At 64.1% G+C, this 23,901-nt stretch overlaps 1 protein-coding gene across 1 annotated transcript; it reads right to left on the reverse strand.

Moving 5' to 3' along the window:
- Positions 1-1,044: 1,044 nt before the first annotated feature.
- SH2B3 (SH2B adaptor protein 3) lies at positions 1,045-23,245 on the reverse strand. Its single transcript, XM_032199062.1, is given in 11 exon segments — positions 1,045-1,455; positions 1,745-1,916; positions 2,222-2,436; positions 2,634-2,725; positions 2,853-2,944; positions 3,199-3,300; positions 14,691-15,473; positions 21,547-21,586; positions 21,692-21,759; positions 21,762-21,954; positions 23,202-23,245. Coding segments are annotated over 11 exon segments (2,115 nt in total). The 3' UTR covers positions 1,045-1,141.
- Between the last annotated feature and the right edge of the window lie 656 nt (positions 23,246-23,901).

A 23,901-nucleotide genomic window follows, 5' to 3' on the forward strand; every position in this document is an offset into this window, starting at 1 on the left:
CACTGCAGCTGTAGGAGCGCCAAACCAGCCTCATCCTCCTCCTGTAAGGCACTTTGGGGTGCGTGGCCCCTGCTGCGGGACTGGGGGGGCTCAGCCTGGACCCCCCCTGCCCGCGAGGGGCCTGTTGCATAGGTGGCCACAGCGGCATCCCCAGGGGCATGGGGGAAAGAAGAGAGCAGGGGGGGAGGCGAGGTAAAGAAGAAAAAGTGGGGAAATTCCCCTGGGATTTGTGCTGGAAAGGCTTCCCTCACTGGAAGGGGGGGGATTTCTTTTTTTTTTTTTTTTTTTTTTTCCCTGTCAGTCTCCGCGTTAGTCCTCGGCTGTTTGCGTTGTTAATGGTGGAGCGGTGTTAGTGTTCACGTCTTAATTAACAAAGCTAACGGGGTAAGTAGTTCTCCGGCCGGTGCAGGGAGTGACTGCAGCTGGGCTAGGTTCTTTCTTTTTTTTTTTTTTTTTTTTTTTTTTTTTCCTTAAAAAAAAAAAAAAAAAAAAAAAAGGAGCGAGAAAAGCCAGTTTTTGCCTTATCTAAAATTAAGAACAAACTCCTCCAGCGGCTTTGCACGACCCGAAGCTCGGCTCCGGCAGCTCGGGGCTTGCTGGCAGCTTTGTGCAGCGGCAGCACATCCTGGGGCGGGAGGAAGTGGCTCTTCGTCGCCTGTGTGCAGCCCGAAGCAGCAACGTGTCAAAGAATTTATAATCCTCTTTTTTCCTTTTTTTTTTTTTTTTTTTTTGTTGTTGTTTGCTCCAACGACGCGGGTGCGACGCGAGACCCCCGGTTCCTTCTCTGGGCGCCGCGGTGCCGAGGGGAGGAGGGGACGGAGCCCGGCTGTGCAGTGCCCCCCGTGCCGGCCACGCAGCTGGGAATGCAGGCAGGAGCGGTGTGTGTAAACAGTAACGAGAAAGCTCTAATAATATCCAAAATAATAAAAAAAAAAAAAAAAAAAAAAAGGCCCTTTAACAGGCCGAAGAGAGGGAGCACACCCGTACTGGAGTGAAAAACGACTCCCTTCCTTGCGGAATTAAAAAAAAAAAAAATACCAATCCCTAACCAGAAGGAAGAAAATAGTTACATTCTCGCTGGGACTCCCGGAGGGGCTCCAGGCCTTCTTCTCCACCCAAAAAAGTGCGTCCCCGGGGCCCGTCAGAGCGGCGTGTACTGGTTGTCGATGGCACGCACGTGGCCCCGGCCCGGGGCTTCCACCTCGTAGTCCGACTCGCGGGGCCGGGCGCCGGGGGTCGCGGTCACCCCGCTGTGCCGCAGGCTCTGCGCCAGCTCCGCCGGCGGTGGCACCAGGTGGAAAATCTGCTCCGGAGGGGGCTCGGCGGGGCCGCGGGGGCAGGAGGAGGAGGAGGAGGAGGTGGTGGTGGAGGTGGTGGTGGCGGGGGTCAGGCTGAATTCGGGGCTCCAGCCGGGGATGGGCAGCGGGACGGGGACGGCGGTGCCAGAGCCGGGAGCTGCGGATAGAAGGAGAGGTGGTGGCTGCTCGGGGGATGCTCCTGCCCCATCGGCCCGCAGCCCGCGCCAGGATGCGTCCCGTGGCCGTCGGTTTGGGGCAGCTTCTCCTTTCTCAGAAAGGGAAGCCGGGAGCTCAGGAGTCACCTTTCGGGGCACTGCACGGATGTTTCCGCTTCCCCCAAAAGATCCCAGCTGCGCCCATCACCTCGGGGACCCTCCCGAGTCCCCGCACCCCGTGGGGACCTCCCCGTCCCCGTGCCCCAACCTTTGGCCCTGTCGTGCCCCTACCTGGCGGCTGGGGCAGGACGACGACGTAGCTGGAGAGCCGGACGTCGCAGGTGGCCCCGCACTCCAGCGGGATGGGGAAGCGGTGGAAGTGGTGCAGCATCTCCACGATGGAGGAGAAGCGCAGGTGCTGGACGCGGCACTGGCCCCGCTCCGTCAGCGACAGCCGCAGGTGCTGCGGGGAGGAGCACGGACCCGTTACCCTGCCACCGGCTCCCTTGCTGGAGGAGATGATGGGGGACACAGGGGTGTTTGGGGTGGAGGGGAGGGGGACAAACGGCCTTAGCATCCTGTGCTGCATCCCCAGCCCGCGGTGCCCGGCCCGCTGATGGGTTTTTTCCCCCCTAGGAGTGGGGATGGGGACACCAGCCAGCGATGGGACAGGATTCGCGCCCACCCACGTGTGTGCAGCTCCCGAGGGGTCTCCGGTGTGATTTTTTTTTTTTTCCCTCCCCATCCCAGCCCCTCTCCCACCTGTACCTTTGCTCTGCCCTGGAAGTTGAAGGTGAGCACGTACTCGCCGCGGCGCGTCTCGCTCTGCCGCACCAGGAAGACGCCGTGGCCCTCCAGCCCCCCCAGCTGCACCAGCTGAGCCGCCTTCATGCGGGAGATGGGCCCGTGGAACCAGGGGCAGGAGGACAGGAACTGCTCCATCTTCGGCCCTGCCGCCTCCGCCGACCCCCCCGGCGTCGCCCCTGCCCGGACAGGGAGGCCGGTGCGGGGTGAGCACCCCGGGAACTGGGGACCCCTGCCCGGCCCCGCTCCGTCACCCTCATCCCTTCCCCTGTGGCTGCGTCCTCACCAAGTGATTTGGGGCTAAGATTAACCTCAGCCAGCCCTGACAAGGCACAGGACCCCTCCCTGGTGTCCCCAGGCATCCCCCGGGCCTCACCTTGGTTGGGGGAGTCGGTGCTGGTGGTGGGGCTGGTGGCCGCAGGGTCGGGGTGCCGGCCCGCCAGGAGCTCGGGGTCGCCCGCGTCCGACCTGTCAGGGATGGGAGAAGCCAGGCTGAGCGCTGGGGGCGGGTGGTTGGCACAGTGCTCGGGGACACGGAGCAGCTGTCCCCATCCCCGGGGTCAGCAGGGCTCAGGGACCCCCGCCGGGTGCCTACCCTCTGTGCGCGCATTCCCGGATCTCGGCCGTCCAGGAGCTGAGCTGCTGCTCGTCCCCCGCCTCGAACAGCACATCGGTGGCGTTGGTCACCTGGGGGACACCAGAGAGGGACACGGGGACATTAGGGAGGGATCTGCAGCCCTATCCTACCCCCCCCCCCCCCACAACCCACGCTTGGGGACCGGACAGAGCAGAGCATCCCCACCCCGCGCGCTGCGTCCCTGCCATCCCCGGCATGGAAGAGGAACCGAAATTTGGCACGGGAGCTTCCAGCAGCACGTGCGCCCCGAAGGGGTGGGGAAGGCGTCGGGGCCAGCTGCGGGGCCCCTCGATGGGGGCCGTACCTTGAGGACGAAGGTGTGGAGGTTGTCGGGCATCTCGAGGCGCGTGCACCTCCGCACCTCCTGGACGGCGGAGCAGGCGGTGTGCAGCTTCGGCTTGGAGCCCTGCGGAGAGGAGAGCGGCTGAGCTGTGCCCCCGTGCCCTGCAATGCTGCTCCAGGGAATGGGATCCAGCCTGCTGGGAGTCCCCTGAGTCATGGCAGCAGCTAGGAAATACCCCTCTCTGCAGGGAAACACCCTACGGGCAAGGAAATACCCCACCTGGCAAGGAAATACCCGGCACGGCTGCTGCTTCGAGGCTGGGGCGAGCTGTGCCGGAGCAGGGCACCCACGGGGGGCTGAGCAGCTCCCAGAGCAGGGACCCAGCCCAGCGGTGCCCTGAAGGAGAGGAAGGGACGGAGAAGGAGTTTCCCAGCACGTGCTGGAGAAATTGTGTGCACCAGCGAGGAAAACATGGCCTGGGTATCGAGCAGGGTGGGTGCGGGGGGGTCTTCGGTGGTCCCCGCTGTGGTGCGGGGCCGGCCGGAGGGCGCGATGCCCCGGGCAGCCCCGCACCCCCCGGGGTGGCGTGCCGAGAGCTCCCTGCTGCCGCCCGGCCAGTTTCGCTCTGACACAGGCACATGACAAAACGCTGAGCAGGCACTTCCATAAACTCTAATAATACCCCTCCCGGCAGCTTTCGGTTCCTCCGCCGCCAGGAGCGAGCTGCTGACCGTCTCCGTGCTGCGGCACCGGGGACCCCCACAGCCGGGGACCCCCATAAGTGGGGACCCCCGTGGTGGGGACGGAGAGAAGCCCTCCGCACCCCGTGTGCGGGGCTGGCACTGGGAACAGCACCGAGTCCCCCTCGTGCCACCCCTTGTGGGTGCAGCCAGCCCGGGGTGCGCAGCTCAGCGCTCTGGTTCCCCTGGGCTGGGCTCGCTGCCAGCTCCGCGTTACAAAAATTTTGGTTGGCCGTGATTCATGCGACAGCTTCAGCATCCCACGGGCTGAGTCTTCGCTCTCCCGTGCCAGGCACCGCCGTCCCCTCCGGTTCCCAGCTCCGGGCTGATCCCGGCTGACCCCACACATGGCCACTGACACGGGACCCATCCCTGAGCATGACGCCGGGCTGCGGGTGGCAGCCGGGGCCGTGCACGATGCTGCTGCACAGGGGAAGGGTCCGGGCCTTTGCTCTGAGCTCGCCCTGCTCCCACCACAGCACTTTTACAAGGCCATTCCCCCGAGCGGGGCTGCAGCGAGCGCGGCGCCTGCGGGCACTGGAAATCTTGCCGGCGGCTGGGTTTGGCAATGCTTTTTTTTTTTTTTTTTGCCCCCCACTTCCTCCCTCTCTCAGTCTCACTCTCGACCAAGGACTCGGTGTACTTTGGGGCCGGAAACGCAGCGCGAGAAGGGCCAACCCTTATCAGCGCCAAGCTCCGCCGAAAGAAAGTTCTTAGAAGTCGCCCGCCGCGGCGCAGCGCCCTGCGAGGAGCCCGGGCTGCCGCAGCTGCACGCGCCCGCCCGCAATCAGTGTCGCTGCTGCGGGCTGGGGCAGTGCCACACCGCGTCCTGAGGGTCCCCTGGAGGGTCCTGAGCAGTGTCCCGCACAGACGGGGGGTGCTGAGGGCTTGCAGTGCCCACCGTGCCCCCTTCCCCAAGCTGTGGGTGCCAGGGCTGTGACGGACAGCATGTCCCCGAGCTCGCCGCGCGGTGCCAGCGTGGCGTGGGCGTTATCGGCACGCAGGGCCCGGCCGGCACCACCAGCACCGCGCTGCTCCTGCTTTCTTGGGAGCAGCAGAGGGGGAATTCCAGGAAAAGGGAGTTCGGCGAAGCCCTGGGCTCGGCTCCATCCCTCCCCGGGCCGAGCGCAGCCGGGGAGCGCGCACAAGGGAGAAGGAAATGATGCAGCAGTGAGATACGGTGCCCGAAAGGCAGTCTGGCTTCGGAGAAGTGCCTACCGCAGGCACGGTGCCCCCGCCCCCCGAAACGGCGCACCTGACCGCAAGATGCCCTGCTCGATGGCGGCCCTACCGAGAAATCCTTTTCTCGGTAAGCAAAACTGCACACTCAACACTCCGCGTGCCCGCCTGGCGCCCACGGGCTCCTTCTCGGCAGAGAGGTGCCGCAGCATCCCCGTGGGTGCTCGGGGAGCTCGGGATGGCACGGGACAGGATGACAGCAGTGGATGGGACAGGACGGAGGGTGAATTCACCCCAAAGCTTCCCATGGATGTGGGGTGAACCCCGGCGCCTGGCTAAGCACCCCCTGAAATCACAGAGGGACACAGTGCCCGCGAAGCGCACGGCCCCTGCTGTGCCACCACTGCGGTGTCCCCTGGTCCCCGCACCCCAAACCACCCATCCTGGGCTGCCACCTCCAGTTTGTAGGGCAGAATCCGGTCTGGCTCCCCAAATGCCCCTCTCCCTGCAAGGGCTGGCTCCCAGGAGGAGCAAATATTACCACAAGTGGGATTTTTCCCCCCCAAAACATCGTCACCGCACCCTCGGGCAGCCAGGTGGGCATGGCACCCGCGCTGCCTGCAGCAGGGATTTTTGGGGGACGCCCCTCAGCAATCCCACTGCTCCTGCTGCTCCCAGCCCCACTGCCAGCAGTGTCTGGCCATAGGGAGCCACGCTGCTGGGGACCAGGGGGTGGCAATGGGGACACCCGTCCCGCAGGCTGGGGACAGGGAGCCGCGCCAGCACTCAGCGCCTGATTAAAATTAGTGCTGGAGAGCGGCTTCCTTCCACCTGTGGTCTGCCGAGCCCTGCCCGGTTTTATTTTTGCTGTTTGCTCTCGCTGCTGATTATTTTCTAGTGTTTAAAAAACGCTGAGTGAATCCAGCTGGGCCGGGGAACGTGGCGAAGGGGAAGGCGCCGAGGGCGCAACCCTGCTCCCGGCGTCCCACGGAGCCCCTGGGCTGCGCTGCGCCCCACGTCCCCGCGCCGGGGACCTTTTTGGAGGATTTCTTAGAAAACCAGCCCCGAGTTTCCACCCTTCTCCAGCCCAGGGTGGGAGGGGGGTGCACGGGGAGGGTTCCCACGGGCGGCACCCGCGGCCACCGGGCACCTGGCCGGGAGAAAGCGGTGCCGGCGCGGGGCGGCGGCGGTGCCAGCAGCGCCGGCTGAAGGTCAGGCCAAGGTCACAGCTGCGCCCCGGCGTTGCAGGCGCCGAGCGGAGCTGCTGCGCTTCCGCCTCGCCAATCCCCGCAGCTCCTTCTCCTCTGACTTTCTTCTCCACCCGTGCGCCCATGCCTGCAACAACCTGGCCGTCCCCACCAGCCGAAAGCCGCTCGCGGGGGCGCGGGGGCTGCAGCGAGCAGCGGGCGAGCTTTGGCTGCCCCGGGGAAAGAGGAAGGCAGCTCGAGCTTTCCAAGAACGAGAGTGAAATCGCAGCACCCGCTATCGACCGGCAGCGGGGTGCTGGCACACGTCGGCCACCCCGTGCCCCGGCAGCCTCCGCTCGGCTGATTTCTGTGGGGTCCCCAAAACGTGGCCATCACCACCCGGTGCTGCTGTGGCTTGCGGGGCTTTTTTTGCAAAAAGTGGGCAGGGGGAGCTGCAGCCAGCACTGCCCTTATCGTCAGCTGTGCTTCCCATGAGGGATTTGGCCAGAACCCAGAGCCCAGCGTGCCAGGCAGTGGTGGCAGGGGGCTGACAGTGGTGGCAGGGGGATGACGGTGGCGGCACGGCGATGACAGCGGGGAAGGCAGCGAAACCTCAGGGGGCTGTGCCACAAGGTGGGCACCGGTGAGATTTGGCCCTTCTGGGAAACCCTGGAGCTCAGCGTGTCCCCTGACGCAGGGACACAAACCTCAGCCCCACCTTGGCCCCACCGGGGTCCCTGTAGGGCTGATGGACGGACAGACGGACGGACAGACAGACGGACGGGCCACTGAGATTTGCAGCAGCGCGGGCGCTGGGTTATGCCAGCCCCAAAACCACTTCCTGCGCTCGCAGCCCCGAGGGAGTTTTCTTAAATTTCCCAGGGGCACAGTGGCACGCTGCCACGGCCCCAGCCCCAAACTGGGGGGACGTCCCCGTTGTCCCCACACGGGGCAGAGAGCCAGCTGGGGAGGGGGCAACAGGGGACGTGCTGGTGGGCTCGGGGGGTCTGTCGGGCTCAATCCTTGTGGGTTTGCACCATGGTTAATCCCACAGCTCATCCCAGGGGATTTTGCACCATGGTTAATCCCAGAGCTCATCCTGGGGACTTTGCACCACGGCTAATCCCAGCACACACCCTGGGGGATTTCGCCTCGCAGATAATCCCAGCTCTTGTCCTTGGCAGTCTGCACCAGGGTTAATCCCGGCGCTTGTGCCCGGGGATTTTTCACCATCGATAATCCCGGCACGTGGCCTCGGGGTTTTCCACCCTGGTTAATCCCAGCGCTCATCCTGGGGGACCGGCAGCACCGCTAATCCCAGCGTTGGTCCTCCAGCAGCTGGTCACAGCCTTTCCATCCATCCCTGCCATTTCCCGGCAGCCTTTCCCCCCGCTGACCACAACTTCTCCCTGAGTTTGCTGAGCCCTGATCCTCCGACCCTCCTCTCTTCCTTTAATTCTTCTTCTCCTGCAGCCTCTTCCTCTCCTGCCCCATTTCCTCCCCCACTTACAGAGGGATTTCCCACACAGGGCATCGCTTCCCTCACCCCGTTTTTGGGCCATTTTCCTGCACATTCCCCCCTCCCCGTGTCTCCTGCACCCCCCATGCCCTCTGCCAGGCTCAGAGCTTGCAGGGGGCACTGGGGTTGGGCGCGCGGGCTGGCATACGGGCACATGGAGGTTGTTCACTCTGAAACCTACTGACATCAGCACCGGGCATCTTCCTGGGGGGTTTTACACGGGACCTAAGAGCTTTCCTGCTTTTATTGAACAGAGCAAGGTGATCACTGCTGTGATGGGTGACCTCGGGACCCCCCATGCCCTATCGCCTTCCTCGGGCATCACCCAAAAGACCCCTCTCTGACCCCACAGCTCCAACTCCAACCCCCGGCCAGCGTCCTCAATCTGGCAAGACCAGCAGGGAAAACAAATTTCCCAGGGAGAAACCCCAGCTCCGTGCGTCCCCACAGCCCGCGGTGGCACGGTGGGGACGGGGCTGTCCCCGAGGGGACGGGGCCGGGCGGCTACAAGGGGCCCCGTTGTGCCGGCTGCCTCAGGGGCACAAAGCCCCTTCTGTTCCCATCACAAGCAGCGTTGGTGCGAGGTGCTCCCGGCAAACACAGCCCCATGGCACCCCACGGCACGGCGATTTCACAGCCAGAAGAAAATGGGGTGAGGTGAGACACCCCCCCCAAAACGCCCAGCGCTGCGTCCAACCCCACCGGGAGGGACGCGGGGGGCCGGCTGGATCCCCCCGCCCTGTCCTCGGGGCTGACTGGTGCCCTTTGTGCATTGATAAGGACGTCAATAAATAAGGCAGAGGCTGGCCTGCTTCACAGGCAGGGCATGAACGAGTAAATATTCCCTCCTGAAAGCCCTGAAAACCGCACGCGCTTTCGCTGCCGCCGGCGCTGAATGTCGCCCATTCAGCCTCGGCACCGTTTGGGGGGATCGGGGAAGAGCCCGGGGTGGGATGCTCGGCTCCGGCCAAACCCAAAATCCTGGGATGGCCGAATCCAAAGCCCTGGGATGGCCAAAACCAGAGCCACGGCAGCACCTCCGTGCACGACGCAGCCCTGGAGGTGGACCAGGGATGCTCGGCCGGTGGGGACGGCGCAAAGCAGGGCTGATGCGGGGCGCACAAAGATGCTCAGGGCCCTTCACCAGCAGCTGGAGGAGCTCGGACCCCCCCGACCATGAGAATTGGGGGGGCCGAGCGGCCGTGCTCCGAGCCAGCCCGGCCACATCAAGCGCCCTGCCCTCCTCCTCCAGAGCAGCGTTTTGGAGAAGCGGGGCTATAAACAGGATCTTGAAACAGACGGCGCTTGCCAGCCGCTCGATTTTTTTTTTATTTTAAGCCAAACTCGCTTCCAGCGTGGGCTGCTTTAATAATTTCCTGGAATAAATAAAGAGCTCGGAAAGTAAACAAGGTGGCCGCACGCGGGCGGGAGCCGGCCGCAGCCGGGGCTGAGTCACCCCTGGAGCTGCCGCCAGGGCCGGGGGGCCAGGGTCCCGTTGGGGGGGTCGCTGCGTGTCCCCGTGTCCTGCTGTCACCCCTTATCCTTGCGCTGGGGACCCCAGGGATGCGCCCAGCGGTCGTGATCCCGTGGGTCTGGCAGCTTGGCTGGGCTGCTCCCACCTCTCCCCCATCCAGGCTGTGAGGAGAGCCCCAGGGGTACAAAATTGGGCACGAGGGGGTGCGGGTAGGGCAGGAGGTGGCCCCGTGGGTGCGCAAGAGCCGACGGCACGTCCCCAGGTGCTGCTGTGCCTGCTCCTCATCCGCTCCCGCTGCCCTTCGGCAGCACGAGCTGGGCTTGGCAGTGCCCTGGAGGACTGCAAGAGCATCCCGAGCCCCGGTTGGGAGAGCGTAAATCCCCCGAGGGTATTTTGGTTCCCCCTGCCCGGTGCTGCTGCGTTTTTGGCCATCTCCTCGCCGTGCCGGAGCTGCCGGGTGGGAGCGGGCTGCGGCCCCCCCTGCCGCCCCGAGGGCTCCTTCCAGCCCCTGCGCCGCCTGCGCAGCCTCTCATAAATATTTACCTTTGAAAGAAGCAGCACTCAGCCTCGACACAACCACATCCTGGACCATCAGAAAAAAAAAAAAAAAAAAAAGGCAGAAAGAAAGAAAAAGGAAAAAAAAAAAAAAAAAAGAGAGATACAGCCACCCAAAAAAAACACCGACGGGCATCTCACAGCTGCTGCCAGGGCTGAGCGGGTCCCACGCCTGCCGGGACCCCGAGCTTGCACACGAGGGAAAAGCAGCGAGGTTTGGGCGCTTTCCCAGTCCTTTTCCTTGTAATTCTGTTTTTATCTCAATTTTTTGCTCATTTCTTGGCTTGCACGTGGCGCTTTCCTACCCAAGCAGCTTTAGAGCATCCCACAAGGCAGACGTCCCCGTCCCCATCCCCGAGCAGCAGATCGCTGCCGCAAGCAGAAGGACCACAGCGGTGGGGCAAAACCCATCTCGATTTCGAGGAATTGGGTTAAAAAGAAAGGAAATCCTCCCATCTCCTCTCCGAGCCAGGCCAACCAGCCCCAGAGCCGGGGGAAGAGGCAGGTTGGGGCTCCCCATCCTGCGTCCTTCCCGGCACACAGCAGCCGAGCCCCAGCAGGCTCCATCCCAGCAACACGGTTTCCAAAATAAGAAACTCTGCTCTTCAGCAATTAACGCCGGGGCTGTGGTTACGTTGCTAAAAGTGTTTTTTCCGTGCATGACCAAGGATGGAAAAAGTTGTGGTTAATAAATGACAAATAACCTTTTGTCTCATCACCCTCCCCCCCTCCCACCCACCCACCTCCCCCCCCCCCCCCTTCCACGGCCGCATGCCCTCACCCTGAAATACGAGAGAGAAAAAAAAAAAAAAAAGAAAAGAAAAAGCTCAAAAGCTCAAAAGCTCGCCGCCGAAATCTCAAGAAGCCCAAGCTACGCCCAGCCCCGAGCGCCTTCGAAGAACAGCGGCGAGGGGACGCGCTGCTGCTGCCGCCCTGCTCCCGGGGAAAGTCTGCAAGGGGGGGGGACGCACGGCTCCCGGCTGGGAGGGGAAGGGAGCAGCCCTGCCAGCACGGAGTTATTCGAGGGTTTTGTTGCAAAGAGGGAGAAAAATGAGGCACGAGATCCTGGGAGGTCACCAAATGGGATCCTGCTGGGCTGCGGGGTGCTTTTCCCCGGGCCAGGGTGGTGACGGGCACCGAGGTGCCTCCATCCCCACGGGGGCACCTCCATCCCCACGGGGACATCTCCATCCCCATGGGGGCATCTCCAGCCCCACGGGGGCTCCTCCATCCCCACCGAGGTGCCTCCATCCCCACCACCCTGCTCAGGTTTTGCTTCTTTCGTGCGCAGCCCCGTGGGAGCTCACACTGGGGAGGGAAACACCTCGCGTGGAGGAGCTCGGGGACGCGGCTGGCAGGCGGGTGGCCGGGGCTCTGCGCGAGGTGACGGGGCCATCCGCACTTCCAACTTGGCTTTGAAAGCACGATTTGTCATCGCTCCGGCGGTCACTTCTAAAAGTAACCTCATTTTGGCTCCGAAGCCATGGCTGGAAACGCGCTGCGTGGTGAAGGAAGGGGTTTGCTCCAGTCCCCTCCCGGGGCAGAGCTGTGAGCGCAGCCGGCGTGGCCGTGCCAGGGCTTCCCACAACCTCTCCAGCCCCTGCTTTGGGAACAGGGAACGGTGTCACCGGGCTGTCCCCACGCGTGCCACATCGGCCCCAACCCTGCCAGTGTCAGACGGGAGCCACCCGGACCGGGACCTGCTGGCTCAGGGGATCGCAGTTCTCAGAAACGAGTTTCAGGTGAAAGGAAGGGGAAAAGGCAAAAAAAAAAAAAAAAAAAGAAAAAGAAGAAAAAAAAAAAAAAAAAAAAAGGAAGTCAGAGCAGTCTCGCACTGAGCAGAGATAAAAATACTGCTCCTCCCGCGGCCACGGCGAGGACGTAAGAGCCGTGACACAGGCACCGCAGCCTGCGCCTGAAAATCTTCCCAGCTCATCTCGCAGCGCAATCACTTACGGGATGTGATGGATTTCATTAAAACGCCATAAAGAGACCGGCGCAAATGAAAATCCCATTTCCCTTCCCCTTCCTGTAGGAACATCTGGTCAACATAAACGGCTCGGGACATTTCCGTTGCAAATCCCAATTTTCATGGGGTTTAGGGCTCGGCCGTAAAACATGTGCGCGGGGCTCGGCAGATGAGCGGGGCAGCCCCAAACCCAGCGAGCTCTGACCCTGCAGTGGGACAGCCCAGGGCAGAAACGCTTCCTTTGAGCTTTCCAGAGCTACCAAACCCCTACAATTACGAGTACGCACGGCGGGGTAAAGCAGAAAGCCCTCAGTGCCTCCACGGAAGGCGAGCACAACCTTCATATTAGACATCAGAGAGCCCACAGGGGCATCGTGCCAGGCCCATTCCCGGGGACTCTCGGGTTCTCCCAAGCAGTAAAAGGAGATTAAGGCCCTTCAAAGTGCCCTGCTCCGTTTGATGCCGGGCACGTTATGGGATTAGGCTCACGGGCTTCTTGGGAGAGCTGAAAACGAAGCCGAGGGCTTGGCGGGCACGGGGGGCACACGCGCGGGGCCACCCTCGCCTCCTCGCCCCGTGGACCTGGAAAATGATCAAATAGGTGGGAACTCGGCTGGATGCTGCCAAGCCGGGAGGCTGAGCTGAATTTCAACGTGTGTCGTGTTGTTTAAAGGGTAAAGGGGCAGGGAAGGAGGGGGCTGGCCCCGTGCAGGGCAGCGGCAAAGCCCCGCAGGGCTGGAGGGAGCCCAAGGCGGCAGCGAGAGCTGGGAAACGAGGGGGCTGCCCCCAGCCCTCCCCCGGGGGACTTTTGGTTATTTCCAAGGAAAAAAAACATCACAAAGCTCCTCTGTTTGTCCTGGCCAGGGCTTTGCCTCCTTGGGGTGATGGTGCTGAGCTCTCCCCAGGGGTTCCCCAACCCGCACCTTGGGGTCTCGCCCTGCCCAACGCCCGGCTTGGCTCCAGCCTGCGCAATAACGGGGCCGGGAGGGGGGGTGGGAAGCTGCCTGCAGCCCTCCAGCCGCAGAGGAGGCGAGGAGCTGGCCCCCGGCCAGTTCATTAGAAAGGAAGGACCCGCCCTGAGGATATTTTCACAGGAACCCCATTTACTGCTGAGATTTGTGAAACCCGGGCGAGGAGCGGCCCTGGCGTGGGGGCGGCGCAACGGGACGGGAAACCTACACATGGGGGGGGACCTGGCCCTATCCCCCTGGGACAGGCAGCCACCAGCTGGTTGGGAACTGCCAGGAACAGGGCTGCAGGGCGCATGAAATGCCCAGCTGTGAACGCCTCTTGTGGGCTGGGGTCGTCCCTGCTGCTCCCCGTCTCCTCTCCCATTGCTCTCCTCCTCCTGCGGGGCATCGGGAGCGGAACAAGAAGCGGTGTTCGAGATTAAAGGTGGCCAGAGGCTGCTGCACCACCGGGTGGGATTTCGAGTGCATCACCACATCCTCCAGGGGCAGGGGGCACGGCAGGTCCCCTCCCCGTGCCCTCGTATTCATCTCTTCAGGCTCTGCCCCTTTTCATCCGCCCAAGCCCCCAGGGCACCTCTGGGCAGGGGTCACCATGGATGAGGAGGAGCAAAGCTGGCAGCAGCTCCCCAAATAGCTCCAACACCAACACCTGTGTTGGGCGTGCCAGGGTGGCACCCATGGGTGCTGCCTGGCCTCGCAGAGCCCCGGAGCGATGCTACCCACAGCCACACCTCCCTTACAGCCGGGGACATGCGCTGCCAAGGGGACAAACACACAATCCTGAACCCCCATGGAGCAAAACCAGGCTGGTGGAGGCAGGGAGAGGCGCTGCCCCTGCCTCCAGCACCGAGCAGGGTGTTGGGGCTCAGCCTCAGCCCCAGCCGAGCTCCTGCACAGCCTCCCCGTGGGACCGAAAGCAGCGGTTGCCGCTCCGCACGTGACGCCGAGCTGTGAAAAGCGAAAGCGGCGGTGGCAGCACGGGGCTGGCACAGGGACCTTTGCTCCTCAGCTCCCAGCTGGGCTGCTTTTTACTTTCAGACCTAGACATTCGTAGGTTTTTCAACTCTGCTGCTCTCCCTGCAGGTGTTTTGGGGCTGTTGGGCAGAAAGGGCAGGGATTCAGCCCGCTGCGGGGAGCCGCCGGGCGCCGGCTCCTCCGTGCCAGGCTTCCTTGCTCCAGAGCACAAATTGCTCAAAGTCAAGTGAGCACAAAAAAAAAAAAAAAAGAAAAAAAAGGAAAAACCAACAAACCACAGACGAAAAAGCCCAGCCCGTTCCGTCTACGTAAGACCCGCCATGTGGAGGAACTGGCTTTTTAAAGATTAAAAGCCACGGCTGTCCCCCCCGGCCGCCGCGCGGCTGTCACGCAGATCCGGCACCGCCGGCACTCCCGCTGCGCTCAGCACCCCGCAGCTCCCCCAGGATCCCAGGCTCTGGCTGCGGAAATGCTTACAAAAATAAAACCGAGCTCCCTGCGGATCCCACAGGAACCGAGGAGGGCTCAGAGCCCATTTTGTGCTCCCTTTCTTTTCCTTTCCCAATTTTCCCCAGAGGCTCTGGGTGCTGAAGCCGCAGCACCGCGGGGACAGGCACCGCGTGAATTTGGGGTTCGTGAGACCCGGTTCCAGCCCTGGTGACATCCACCTTGTGAGAACGGGTCCATGAGGATGGGGACAAGTGGTGGTTGCAGGCGAGGACAGCAGCCCCCTTCCCCAGCTCTGCTTCCAGCTGGAAAAGTGAGGTTTGGGGCCCCGGAGGAGAAAAACCCAAAAGGTTTTGTGACCGCTGGCGGTAATTTGTGCTCGCGTTGCCCTTGCCATGGGGTCGTGGGGATCTTCTGCCCTCTGAACACCCTGAGGGAAGCCCCAGGCAGGATGATACAGCCAACACCTGAGTGGGGACGAGGCGAGGGAGCCTTACCTTGGGTGGGTCGAAGAGCTCCAGGACGTACTCCTCGCTGTCGGGCGTCCCCGCTCTGCGCAGCACCAGGCGGCAGCGCTGCCAGCGCGTCCCGCTGTCCAGCGAGCTCTCGTCCAGCAGCCCGTACTTCAGCAACCCCTCCTTGCGCACCTCGGGGGGCTGCTCCCGCGACAGCCCCCAGGGCAGGATGCGCTTGCTCAGTCCCGGCTTCAGAGCAGCCTCCGCTGCCTCCCCGTCGGCCTCCGCCGGGAGGGCATCCGAGGAGCGGCGTCGGAAGAGGCTGCGCCAGCTCCGGCGCAGCTGGCTGAGGGAGAAGGGTCTCCGCGCCGGCCCCGCCAGCTCCTCCGAGCTCCACGACTTGCGCAGCCCCGTGGGGGCCGCCTCGGGAGCTCGGACGGGCTGCTCGGGGCGAGCGGCCAGCTCCGCTTCGGTTTTGGTGGCCACCGTGCCCAGGGAGGCGTCCGTGTGCCGCCGCTGCGTCTCCCGGTAATCCCGCGCCGGGCCGGCGGGCAGGATGCGGAGCTGGCTCATGGCGAAGCCCTCCTTCACCTCGTTGCAGAAGTACTGCTGGAAGAGGTCGGTGAAGTGCACCGAGAAGTTCTCGGCGGCCAGCAGGTCATGGTGGGGGTGCTCGGTGGCGAAGCGCAGGTAGTGGCGCGCCAGCTCCTTGGCGGTGCTGATGGCGTGCAGCTCGCAGAACTCATGCCAGCCCCGGGGATGCGCTGGCGTGCCGGCTGGCAGAGCGTGCCCATTCATTGCCGTGGCTCCAGCGAGGCGGCCGCGCTGCAAGACAGAGCACACAGCAGGGCCATCAGGGCGGTCCCCAAACGGATCCAGCCCCGACACCTCCCCTGTGGTCACCGCTCCCCGTTTATCCCCCCCCCCGGGGTTCGCCGCGTGCAGCACGGCCCCGGTGACCGGCGCGGCTGCCCAAGCGAGACGCCGTGACAGCTCCCAGCCTGCCGGTGCCAAAGCCGGCTCGCTGAGCGTGGCCGTGCCTCAGTTTCCCCAACCCGGCCGGCACGGGGCGTCTGCGCGGCTTCCTGCCCACGCAGCTGCCTGCAGCTCCCCGCGGGACGCGCGGCCCGGCCGTATCCGCTCTGGTTCTGCCAAGGCTTAACAGCGCTGATGGGTTTCCCTCCAGGGACCTATTTCAGCTGAGCTGATAAAAAAAAATGCCGGAGGGGGGGAGGTAGGGGGAGTAGGAGGGGGGGGGGGGAGGAAAGGAAATAAATGGCTGCTGACATCCAGGGAGGGAGCTGCCTCGCCTGGCGTTCACCTGGAGACGTGGCCGCGCTGCCGGCACGGCAGGGGGTGAGCGAATGCCTCCCCGGGGGGACGCTCGGATGGGGTGAAGGGGTCTGTCTGTCTGTCTGTCTGTCCGCAGGTGCCAGGGGTGAGCTGTGCCCCCCCCGTGTCCCTGCCACGTCCCACGGTCCCGCACAGAGCGACACAGCTGCTCTTCACTCCGTGCTTAACCCCTTTCAGCAAGTGGAAACGTCCTTTAGGATCAGCCGGGATCCCAGCTGGAAACGCCGCGCAGCTCCCTGGGCTTGCCAAGGAACCCTGAAACGCACACAGCCCCCTCCACGTGGCTTGGGACGTTTGGCTTTTCCTTCCACGGCCACATCCAGATGCTGTAGGCACCCCAAGGCCCTGCCCTGTGGCCATGGCACTGCTTGGGGGGGCTGCAGGGCTCCAGCAGAATCATACTGTGCGTGTCAACCCGGTGGCACCGCTCTGCCCGCTTCGGGGACCGTTTCGGGCCACCAAGAGTCATGAAGCTGCCCCGGCGAGCCCTTCAGTGGAGCTCCCTGGCGCTGTTTACCCCCGTACCTTGTGCTGGCACGCAGCATTTATCGGGGCCGTGCATTCTGCTCAGGCAGGAAACATCCTCCAGCCCGCCCGCATCCTGCCGGGACGGGGCAGGACGGGCTCGGCGGCCTCCCTGCCACGCAGCAGCGCCCGAGCTGCTAGAAGGGGAGGAAAAGTGATTGCATTTCTCGGGGCGGGGTGGGAGGAAAAAAATTAAATTAAAATAAAATAAAATAAAAAAATACAAAACACAAGGGGCCGGGAGGAAGCGAGCGGGGAGATTTGGACAGCAGCAGCGCAGCGGATCTGGTTTGCAGACGGGGAGGCGATAACGCCGCGCTGCGCTGGGAACGCGAGCCTCTATCTCTGCCGACCCGCCGGGCTTCCTAGTACGTCCTCAGAAGTTTCTAGGCGAGGGGAGATGTTATCAGCCCCCGGCCAGCCCTGGCTTCTCAGAAGAGCCACGCGGGGCCGGCGGCGCTGCCGGGCGTGCGCCTGCCCGCGGCCGAGCCGAGGCGAGCCCCCCGGCGGGGCCCCCGCGCGGGGCCGTCTATCAGCACCGCCAGCCTGCCCGTGACTCAGCACCCTCCGCCTGCGCTCCTGCTTCCTCCGGCACCCCGGGGATCGCCGGCACCACTCGGCCGGCCGCGGCGCCCAGGCACCGAGGGAATCCGGGGAGCCCCCGGGGGACAGCGCCTGCAGGCGGCCGGGATGCTGCTACGGGAAGGTGGAAACCTCTCTGAAGTTTTCACGCTCCGATTTGGGGAGAGGTTTGCTCCGGGAACGCCGGGCTTCGCCCGCGCCACGTGGTGGCAAGAAGCCCGAGGCCGTTTCCAGCAGTGACGGGTGTTTTCCAGCCAGGACCACGATGGGAAAAGCAGCCCCGGCGGCTTCCTCCTGCTCGTGACACCGCCTGCATCCCCACCCAGGGGGGACAGACAAGGATGGATGCTCCGCTTCGACCCAGCTCCAAGGATTTTTTTTTTTTTTTTTTTTGGCATCGTGGCATTTTGACACTCGTGCCCTGCGGGTCACCACCGAGCCAAAGCTGCGACAGCTACCTGCTTTCCTTTGCACTGGACGGGGAAACCTGCACAATATCGGCATGCGGTGACCCAAGGCGCCCACCCAGAGCTGCTGGAAGGGCTCGGCGCCATTTCGGGTGGCTTTGGGGCGCAGGGACAGGAGCACCCAGCACCATCTCTCGAGGAACAGGGGGACAGGATGGGATGGGATGGGACGGGGCGAGGCGTGACGGGACGGGGCAGACCGGCCGCGGGCGCGCTTTGATGCAGGCTGCAGCAACAAGCCCGAGCCTGCGCCGGGATCCGGCCCTGCAGCTGCGCCGCCGCTGGCGCTCCCGGGAGATTTTAATTAAAACGCTTCCACCACCAGCCCCATTGCCCAACCCGAAGAGTGTCGCGGTGGGTCCCGGCCCCCGAGGCAGCGGGAGGGCCGGATCCGGCACAAGGCTGCTCATTCCTTCACGGTACCAAAAGGATCAGTGCGTGCACGTTACTCCACGGCACCACGCAGCAGCACGGGGCAGTTTTGAGGCCTCACCAAAAGCAGGCAAGCCCAGCAGAGCTGCAGAATCCGGCCCCATCGTGAACCAGCCCCAAGCCACGGGGCAGCAGGCAGCGTTTTGGCAAATTGGGTGCCTGCAGGAAAAGTGTTTTTCCGGAGCGAAGCCCACACCGCCTTGCCCCGTGCCGGGCAGCGCAGCAATCCGAAAATGAAAGCAGCCCCTCGCCGCCGGCGTCCGAGCCAGGGGAACGCGAGCCAGCAGCCTCAATAGGAAATTTGATTTGTGCAGGGCTCACCCCGAAACAACCGTCCCCAGACCAGAGGAAAAGCTCTGCATTTTTAGCCCGGGCAGCCTCCCTTTCGGAGCCTATTCCAAACTCACCCTAGGGGCGATTTTCCGGAGGGGCTGGGTAACGCCCCGGCCGGCCCCGCAGCTCCTCGCTTCCCGAGTCCCCGAAATGCCCGGTTCCCACAATGCCGCGAGCGGGGACATTGTTCCTTCCCAGGATGTCCTCCATGAAAAGAGCTATTCTGAGCCAGGCAGCAGCCTTTTCTTGGCACGGCCCCGCAGCCCGCTCGCGGGGCGGCTGTAAAAAGGCCGGCTTACAATGAACGGCACTTTTCTGTGCCGCTGCATCCGGCTGGGGGGCTCGGGGGGTGCGGGTCCTGGGCTTGCAAGGGCCAGGAGGCACGGGGCATCTCTCCAGCAAGGCTTGGGCTCCGTCCCACCCCTGCGTCCCGTTACTGGGTGGCAGCTGGATGCGACCCCAGGCGAAGAGCACAGCCGGGCGCAGCTGTTTGGGGACGGCACCGAAACGCTGACGCTTTGCAGCCCGGGACGAAGCGGGGCTGGGGCAGGGGGAGAGGTGGGGATGGGCCCTGGATGCAGCCCCCTGGTGTGGGAAGAGGGGGACGGAGGAGATAAGGGAGGAGAGCACCCCTACGTCCCCCCCTAGGGCCTCCTCCGAGCTGGGTCATGACACACCGTGTCCTTTGGCCAGGCGCAGCCATGGGAAGCAGCCCTGGCTCCACGCTCACATCCACCCCATGCAGTTTTATTGCTGCCTTTCAACTCGAGTTCAGCCGAGCCTCCGCTCCCTCCCACCTGCTTCAGCAGTGGTTAAACGCTGCCCAGTTACCCCGGCGTGGGACGGAAAGTCCCAGCAGCACGACCCAAGTGACTCCACGGGAAGAGACGAGGACTTCAGGGCCCCCAGCCACTCCCCAAAAACGGGCACTCCCACACACAGGGTCACCCTAACGTGGCCGAGGACTCTTGGAACAGCTCAACCACAGCAGAAAGAGCTCCAGGCCTGGCACTCGCACCCCTCTGCCCAGCAGCACCCATGGCTGTGCCCTGCCTGTCCCAGCACCGAACCCACGCTGCTGCCACGGACACCCAGGGGTGGCAGCGAGCACAGCCCCAGAGGACAATTCCCCCCCTGGGGCTGGAAACGTAGCTCGGGAAGGGATGAGAACCCTACTGGGATCATTGCCCCGTGGTGTTGGGGATTCCCAAGGGTCTGGCAGAGGCTGATGGTGCAACACCACAGCCCCGAGCAGCTCCACGCTGTCCCTGAGTGCCCCCGCTGCTGTGCCTTAACGCGTGGTCCTGCCCGGGCGGCACAGCACTGCCCCACCACGTTGTAGCACTTTAAAGCTGGGGGAAATCCAGTGATTTGGCTTCCCCGATCACCCCCATGGACAGCCGGGATGGAGACGTCCCAGCTACCACCCAGCTGGGGCCAAACACAAGCTCCAGGCTCGCTTGGCCCTCAGGAAAACACCGGGCAGGACCCGTGCGCCCATCACCGCGGTGCCTGGCGCTCCGCGGCGGCTCCCACCCGGCCCTGCTGCGGCTGCTCCCTGCGGGCTGCCCTCCCGATGTGCTTCGTGTCGCTGTGTTAAATGCATCGCTGCCACGGAGGCGTGGGAGACGCAGCTGCAGGCTCTCCCCCTCCGTGCCGCGGCGGTGCCGGGGCTGGATCAGGCCCTTCCTCCTCGCCGAGCCGCAGCGGCGCTGGCAGCACCACAAACCCTGCCGGCGCGCAGCTCTTGCACTTTCGCTTCGTCTCACTTGCTGGGATTTGTCCAAACGGCTTCGCCGTGCCCCAGTGCCTCAGCGGAGAGCCCCCACGGGCCCCCCCCCAAGCAGCCAAGGAGGGGGGAGGCGAGAGGTTTGCCCCCCCGGCAGAGGCAGCGAAGCCCCTCGAAAGCCTCACAAGCCTCTCCGGGGCAATATGTGGTGGAGGCAGAGCCACCACCCCGTGGGCTCCAGCGAAACCAAAAGGGATCTTTACAGGCACAATAAAGATATAAAAGAAAAGGAGATAAAAAAAAAAAAAAAAAAAAAAAGACAGTACTCAAGGTAGGGGGGGGGACACACAAAGACAAAGTCCTCCTTGCACCACAAACGAGTTAAAAAAAAAGAAATCAGAGGCGCTGATCTAGTCCCAAACAAGTCAAAGCGAAAGCTGCCAGTAATTTCACAGGCCTTTAAAACCCCGGCCCGCAGCCTGCCAGCACAGCCCGACGGCACACGGGACACGCGGGCGGCGTGAGGTCCCCGCACCGACCACCTCTTCCTCCAGCTGCTTTCACTACCTAAAGCGCAGCAACCCGAAAAGTCCCCCGGGGCCGCCAGCCCACAGGGTTCCAGCACATCTTGAAGCAATTTGCAACAACAAATGTCGAAATCGCAGCTCGACAACTCGCCCCGGTTTCCTTGACAGTAAATCCCAGCCCGGGGAAGTGGCGACCACGTTGCTCCCAGCGGGTCAGGGCTCTCCGTGGGTGACCCCGCTTGGCGCGAGCGGCGCTCGGCACGCCGGCAGGGCACGGGGAGGCCGGCAGGATGCTGCCTGCCGGGGCATTGGCCTCGTGCTCATGGCCCCCCTTGTGCCTGCCAAGCCAGGCAGTGCCCACGAGCCAACAAAGTCCACGGGGAGCAGAAAGCCAGAGCAGCTTGGCAGGCTCGGGGCTGGCAACTCCGCTCGGCACCCGCAGCGGCCAAGGGGGCAGAGGACGAGGGGGCAGCGGGGGGGGCAGGTAGGGTACAGCCCTCCTGCAACACCCACAGGGTCCTGCGCCCTCTCCAAGGGGCCACCCAGGGGTGCTGCAGGGCTCTGGGGAGGTGCAGGGGTGGGTGGGTGCGTGCTGCACCCATGGGGCAGGGTAGGGGGCCGGGATGGGGACCCCAAAGTGCTGCATGGAACCCCAAAAAAAGGGGGACCCAGGGAGTAAAGGCGTGCTGGGAGGAAGGGGCCCCCAGGTTATGGGGGTGGGGAGGAGAAAGCGGGTCCAGGGGGTGCCAGAGGTTGGGGAGCAGGGGGAAAGGGGCAAAGGGGGAAGGGGCGCGGAGCGATCACGTCCCCGCGGGGGCGAAGCGGGGGCAGAAGCTCCGCACCCGGGGGCACGGCGGGGCTCCCCCCTCCCTCTCCCTTCCTTTCCCTCCCCTCCCCGCCGCCACTTTCGCTTTGCAGCCGCCGCTTCCCAACCCCGGCCCCGCCGTTACCTGCAGGAGAAGGCGTCCGGGGGCCGCTCGCCCATGGCGGAGCGCAGCGGAGCGCCGGGCCCGGGGCGCACCGGGGAACGGGGACCACGGGGCTGAGCTGGACGGGACGGACCGGGGACAGAGCGGGGCTGGACGGGGCGCACGGCACGGCTCGGCACGGCTCGGCTCAGGCAGGAAACCGGGGCAGGCGGCTCCGCATTTCCGCCGTGCGGAGCCGCGGCGGCGCGGGGCGCGGACCCCGGCCCCGGGCGTTATGTAAACGGAGCGGCCGAGGGCGGAGGCTGCGCGGGGGCGGAGCGGGAGCGGGAGCGGAGAGGAGAGGAGCGGGTGCCGCAACCGGAGCCGGAGCCGGAGTCGGGTCCCCGGCGCCCCGCACCGGTCGTTCCGCGGGTGCGCCCCGCTCCGGAGCTTTTATCTTATCGCCTGCGCGCCCGCGGAGCAGCCGGGACAAACAGCAGGCTGAGCTCTTCTGGTTTCCAAGGGGCCGCCACGGGTTGGGGTTGGGGTTTTTTGGGGGGTTGAGGGAGTTTTTAGAGTCTCCGGGGGGTGTTTGGGGGCTTGGGGTGGTGAGGGGAAATAGGGCTCGGTTCCGCAGCCGGGATATGAGGGTCTCTGTGGGGTGGCGGTGGGTGAGCTGCGGTCTCAAAGCCTGGTTTTCATAATTTTCCTCTTCTTTTAGCCAAGGAAATTGTCTCGGAGCAAAAAGGAAGGAGCAAGGCCAGCCGCTGTGCCCCACCACGGGTGACAAATGGCTCTGTCCCTCTGGTCCTGAGCAGGGGGTGCCCAGCCCCGAGCAGGGGTGAGGACTGGGGTGGGTGCCCATGGGGCCAGCTCTGGCCACCCCAGGGCTGTCCTGGTGCTGTCCCGCTGCCACCCTGCCCCAGGTGAAGAGGGTCAGCACGGTGGGCCTGCGGCTGCCCACCCCGTGGCATGGGAAACGGGAGGACGATCAACTTTCACCGCACCTTTTTCCAGGAAAAGGCTGGCGTGTGGTCTGTACCGTCACGTCTGGCCCACCGACATCTCCCACCCGTGTCACCGCCTGTCCTGAGGGCTCCTCCGGGGCCTCGTCCTCCCGTGCCACGCGCAAGGGGCAGCAGCATGGGGCTGGATGAGCCCTCCCGGACCCCCGGACCCCCGCGCAGGGCGCACCAGAGCCGCCACAGAGCAGCCCAGGGGCTCGCCCAGCATGACAAACCGGGGAAACCCAAGGACGTGGCAGCCGGGGATTTATAGATGCCACTGGGTTGATATGTGGGTGTCGGGAAGGCGGGGACTGCAGGGAGCTCAGCACCACCGCCGCCCTCACGGAGCGGGCCGAGGCATGTGGGGCTGCTGGGGAGCGGGCGTTGGTGTGCCGGCACAGCGGGGCCGTCCCCCGAAGTGCTTTAAAACACTCGCTCGCCCCTTTCATGCCCAGTCTGGGCAAAAAGCCTCAATGGGAAACCCACCCTGTGCTGGGGTGGGACAGCAGGATGTGGGTGCTGTGCCCTGTGCTGGCAACGTGACCCCCTCCAGCCCCCCGGACCCCCAGATGGGGCAGAGCTCTGCTGCAGGGCTGCAACCCCACGGTCCCCTTTGGCATCGCCCGCTGCGGGGTCCAGAAAAACTCCACTTGCAAGTGTCCAGGAGTGGCCGAAGTGCAGAGATCTTACCTTAAAAGCTGCTTTTTAAGTCCTCCTGCCGATGCCTCGTGCATGCTTGCACCTTCTGGCTGGGTTTTTGAGCACAGACGAGCGGGCAGCGGAGCCCGGCTCCTGCCCTCCTTCCTCCTGCCCCTCCAGCCCCAGCCCGGAGCTTTGCAGTTTTCTCGGTGATCTCCAGCTCTTTCAAAAGCACCCTCTCGGTGTTCTCAGCCCCTACGGCTCACGATTTCTCTTTTGTTTTGCTTCCTGTACGGATTTTTTTGCAGTCCCCGACTACTAATTCACTCCCACTGACTTCTGCTTTTTCTGTTTGTCTGTGCCGAGCTGCGCAGATGCCCTGGTGCAGGCACACGCCGCCGCTTCCCTTCTGCTGAGCACTGGGCTCAGCTTTTAACTATTGCAGCTTTCCCCTCCTGCAGAAGCCTTTGCCAGCGTCCAAACATCCTCCCCACTTCTCTTTAACTCCCTCGCTCTCACCCACTTCGTTTTTGGGATGTGCCCAATGCTTTAAGAAGGCACATCTGCATTTCCCAGGGTGAGGTGTGACGGTGACCTCTGCCCCTCCGGGCTGAGATGAGGTCCCCCCCTCTGCCTGGAGGCGATTTTGGGGGTGACAGCTGGAAATGGGGGGCTGCTGGGTGCGCTGGCTGAGCCCCCCAAAAAAAAACTCGAGGCTGGTTTTTGCCTCCTCCTTCGGAGGGCGGGGCGG

This window comes from Aythya fuligula, chromosome 17 (genome assembly GCF_009819795.1).
Source record: "Aythya fuligula isolate bAytFul2 chromosome 17, bAytFul2.pri, whole genome shotgun sequence".
Classification (NCBI taxonomy): domain Eukaryota; kingdom Metazoa; phylum Chordata; class Aves; order Anseriformes; family Anatidae; genus Aythya; species Aythya fuligula.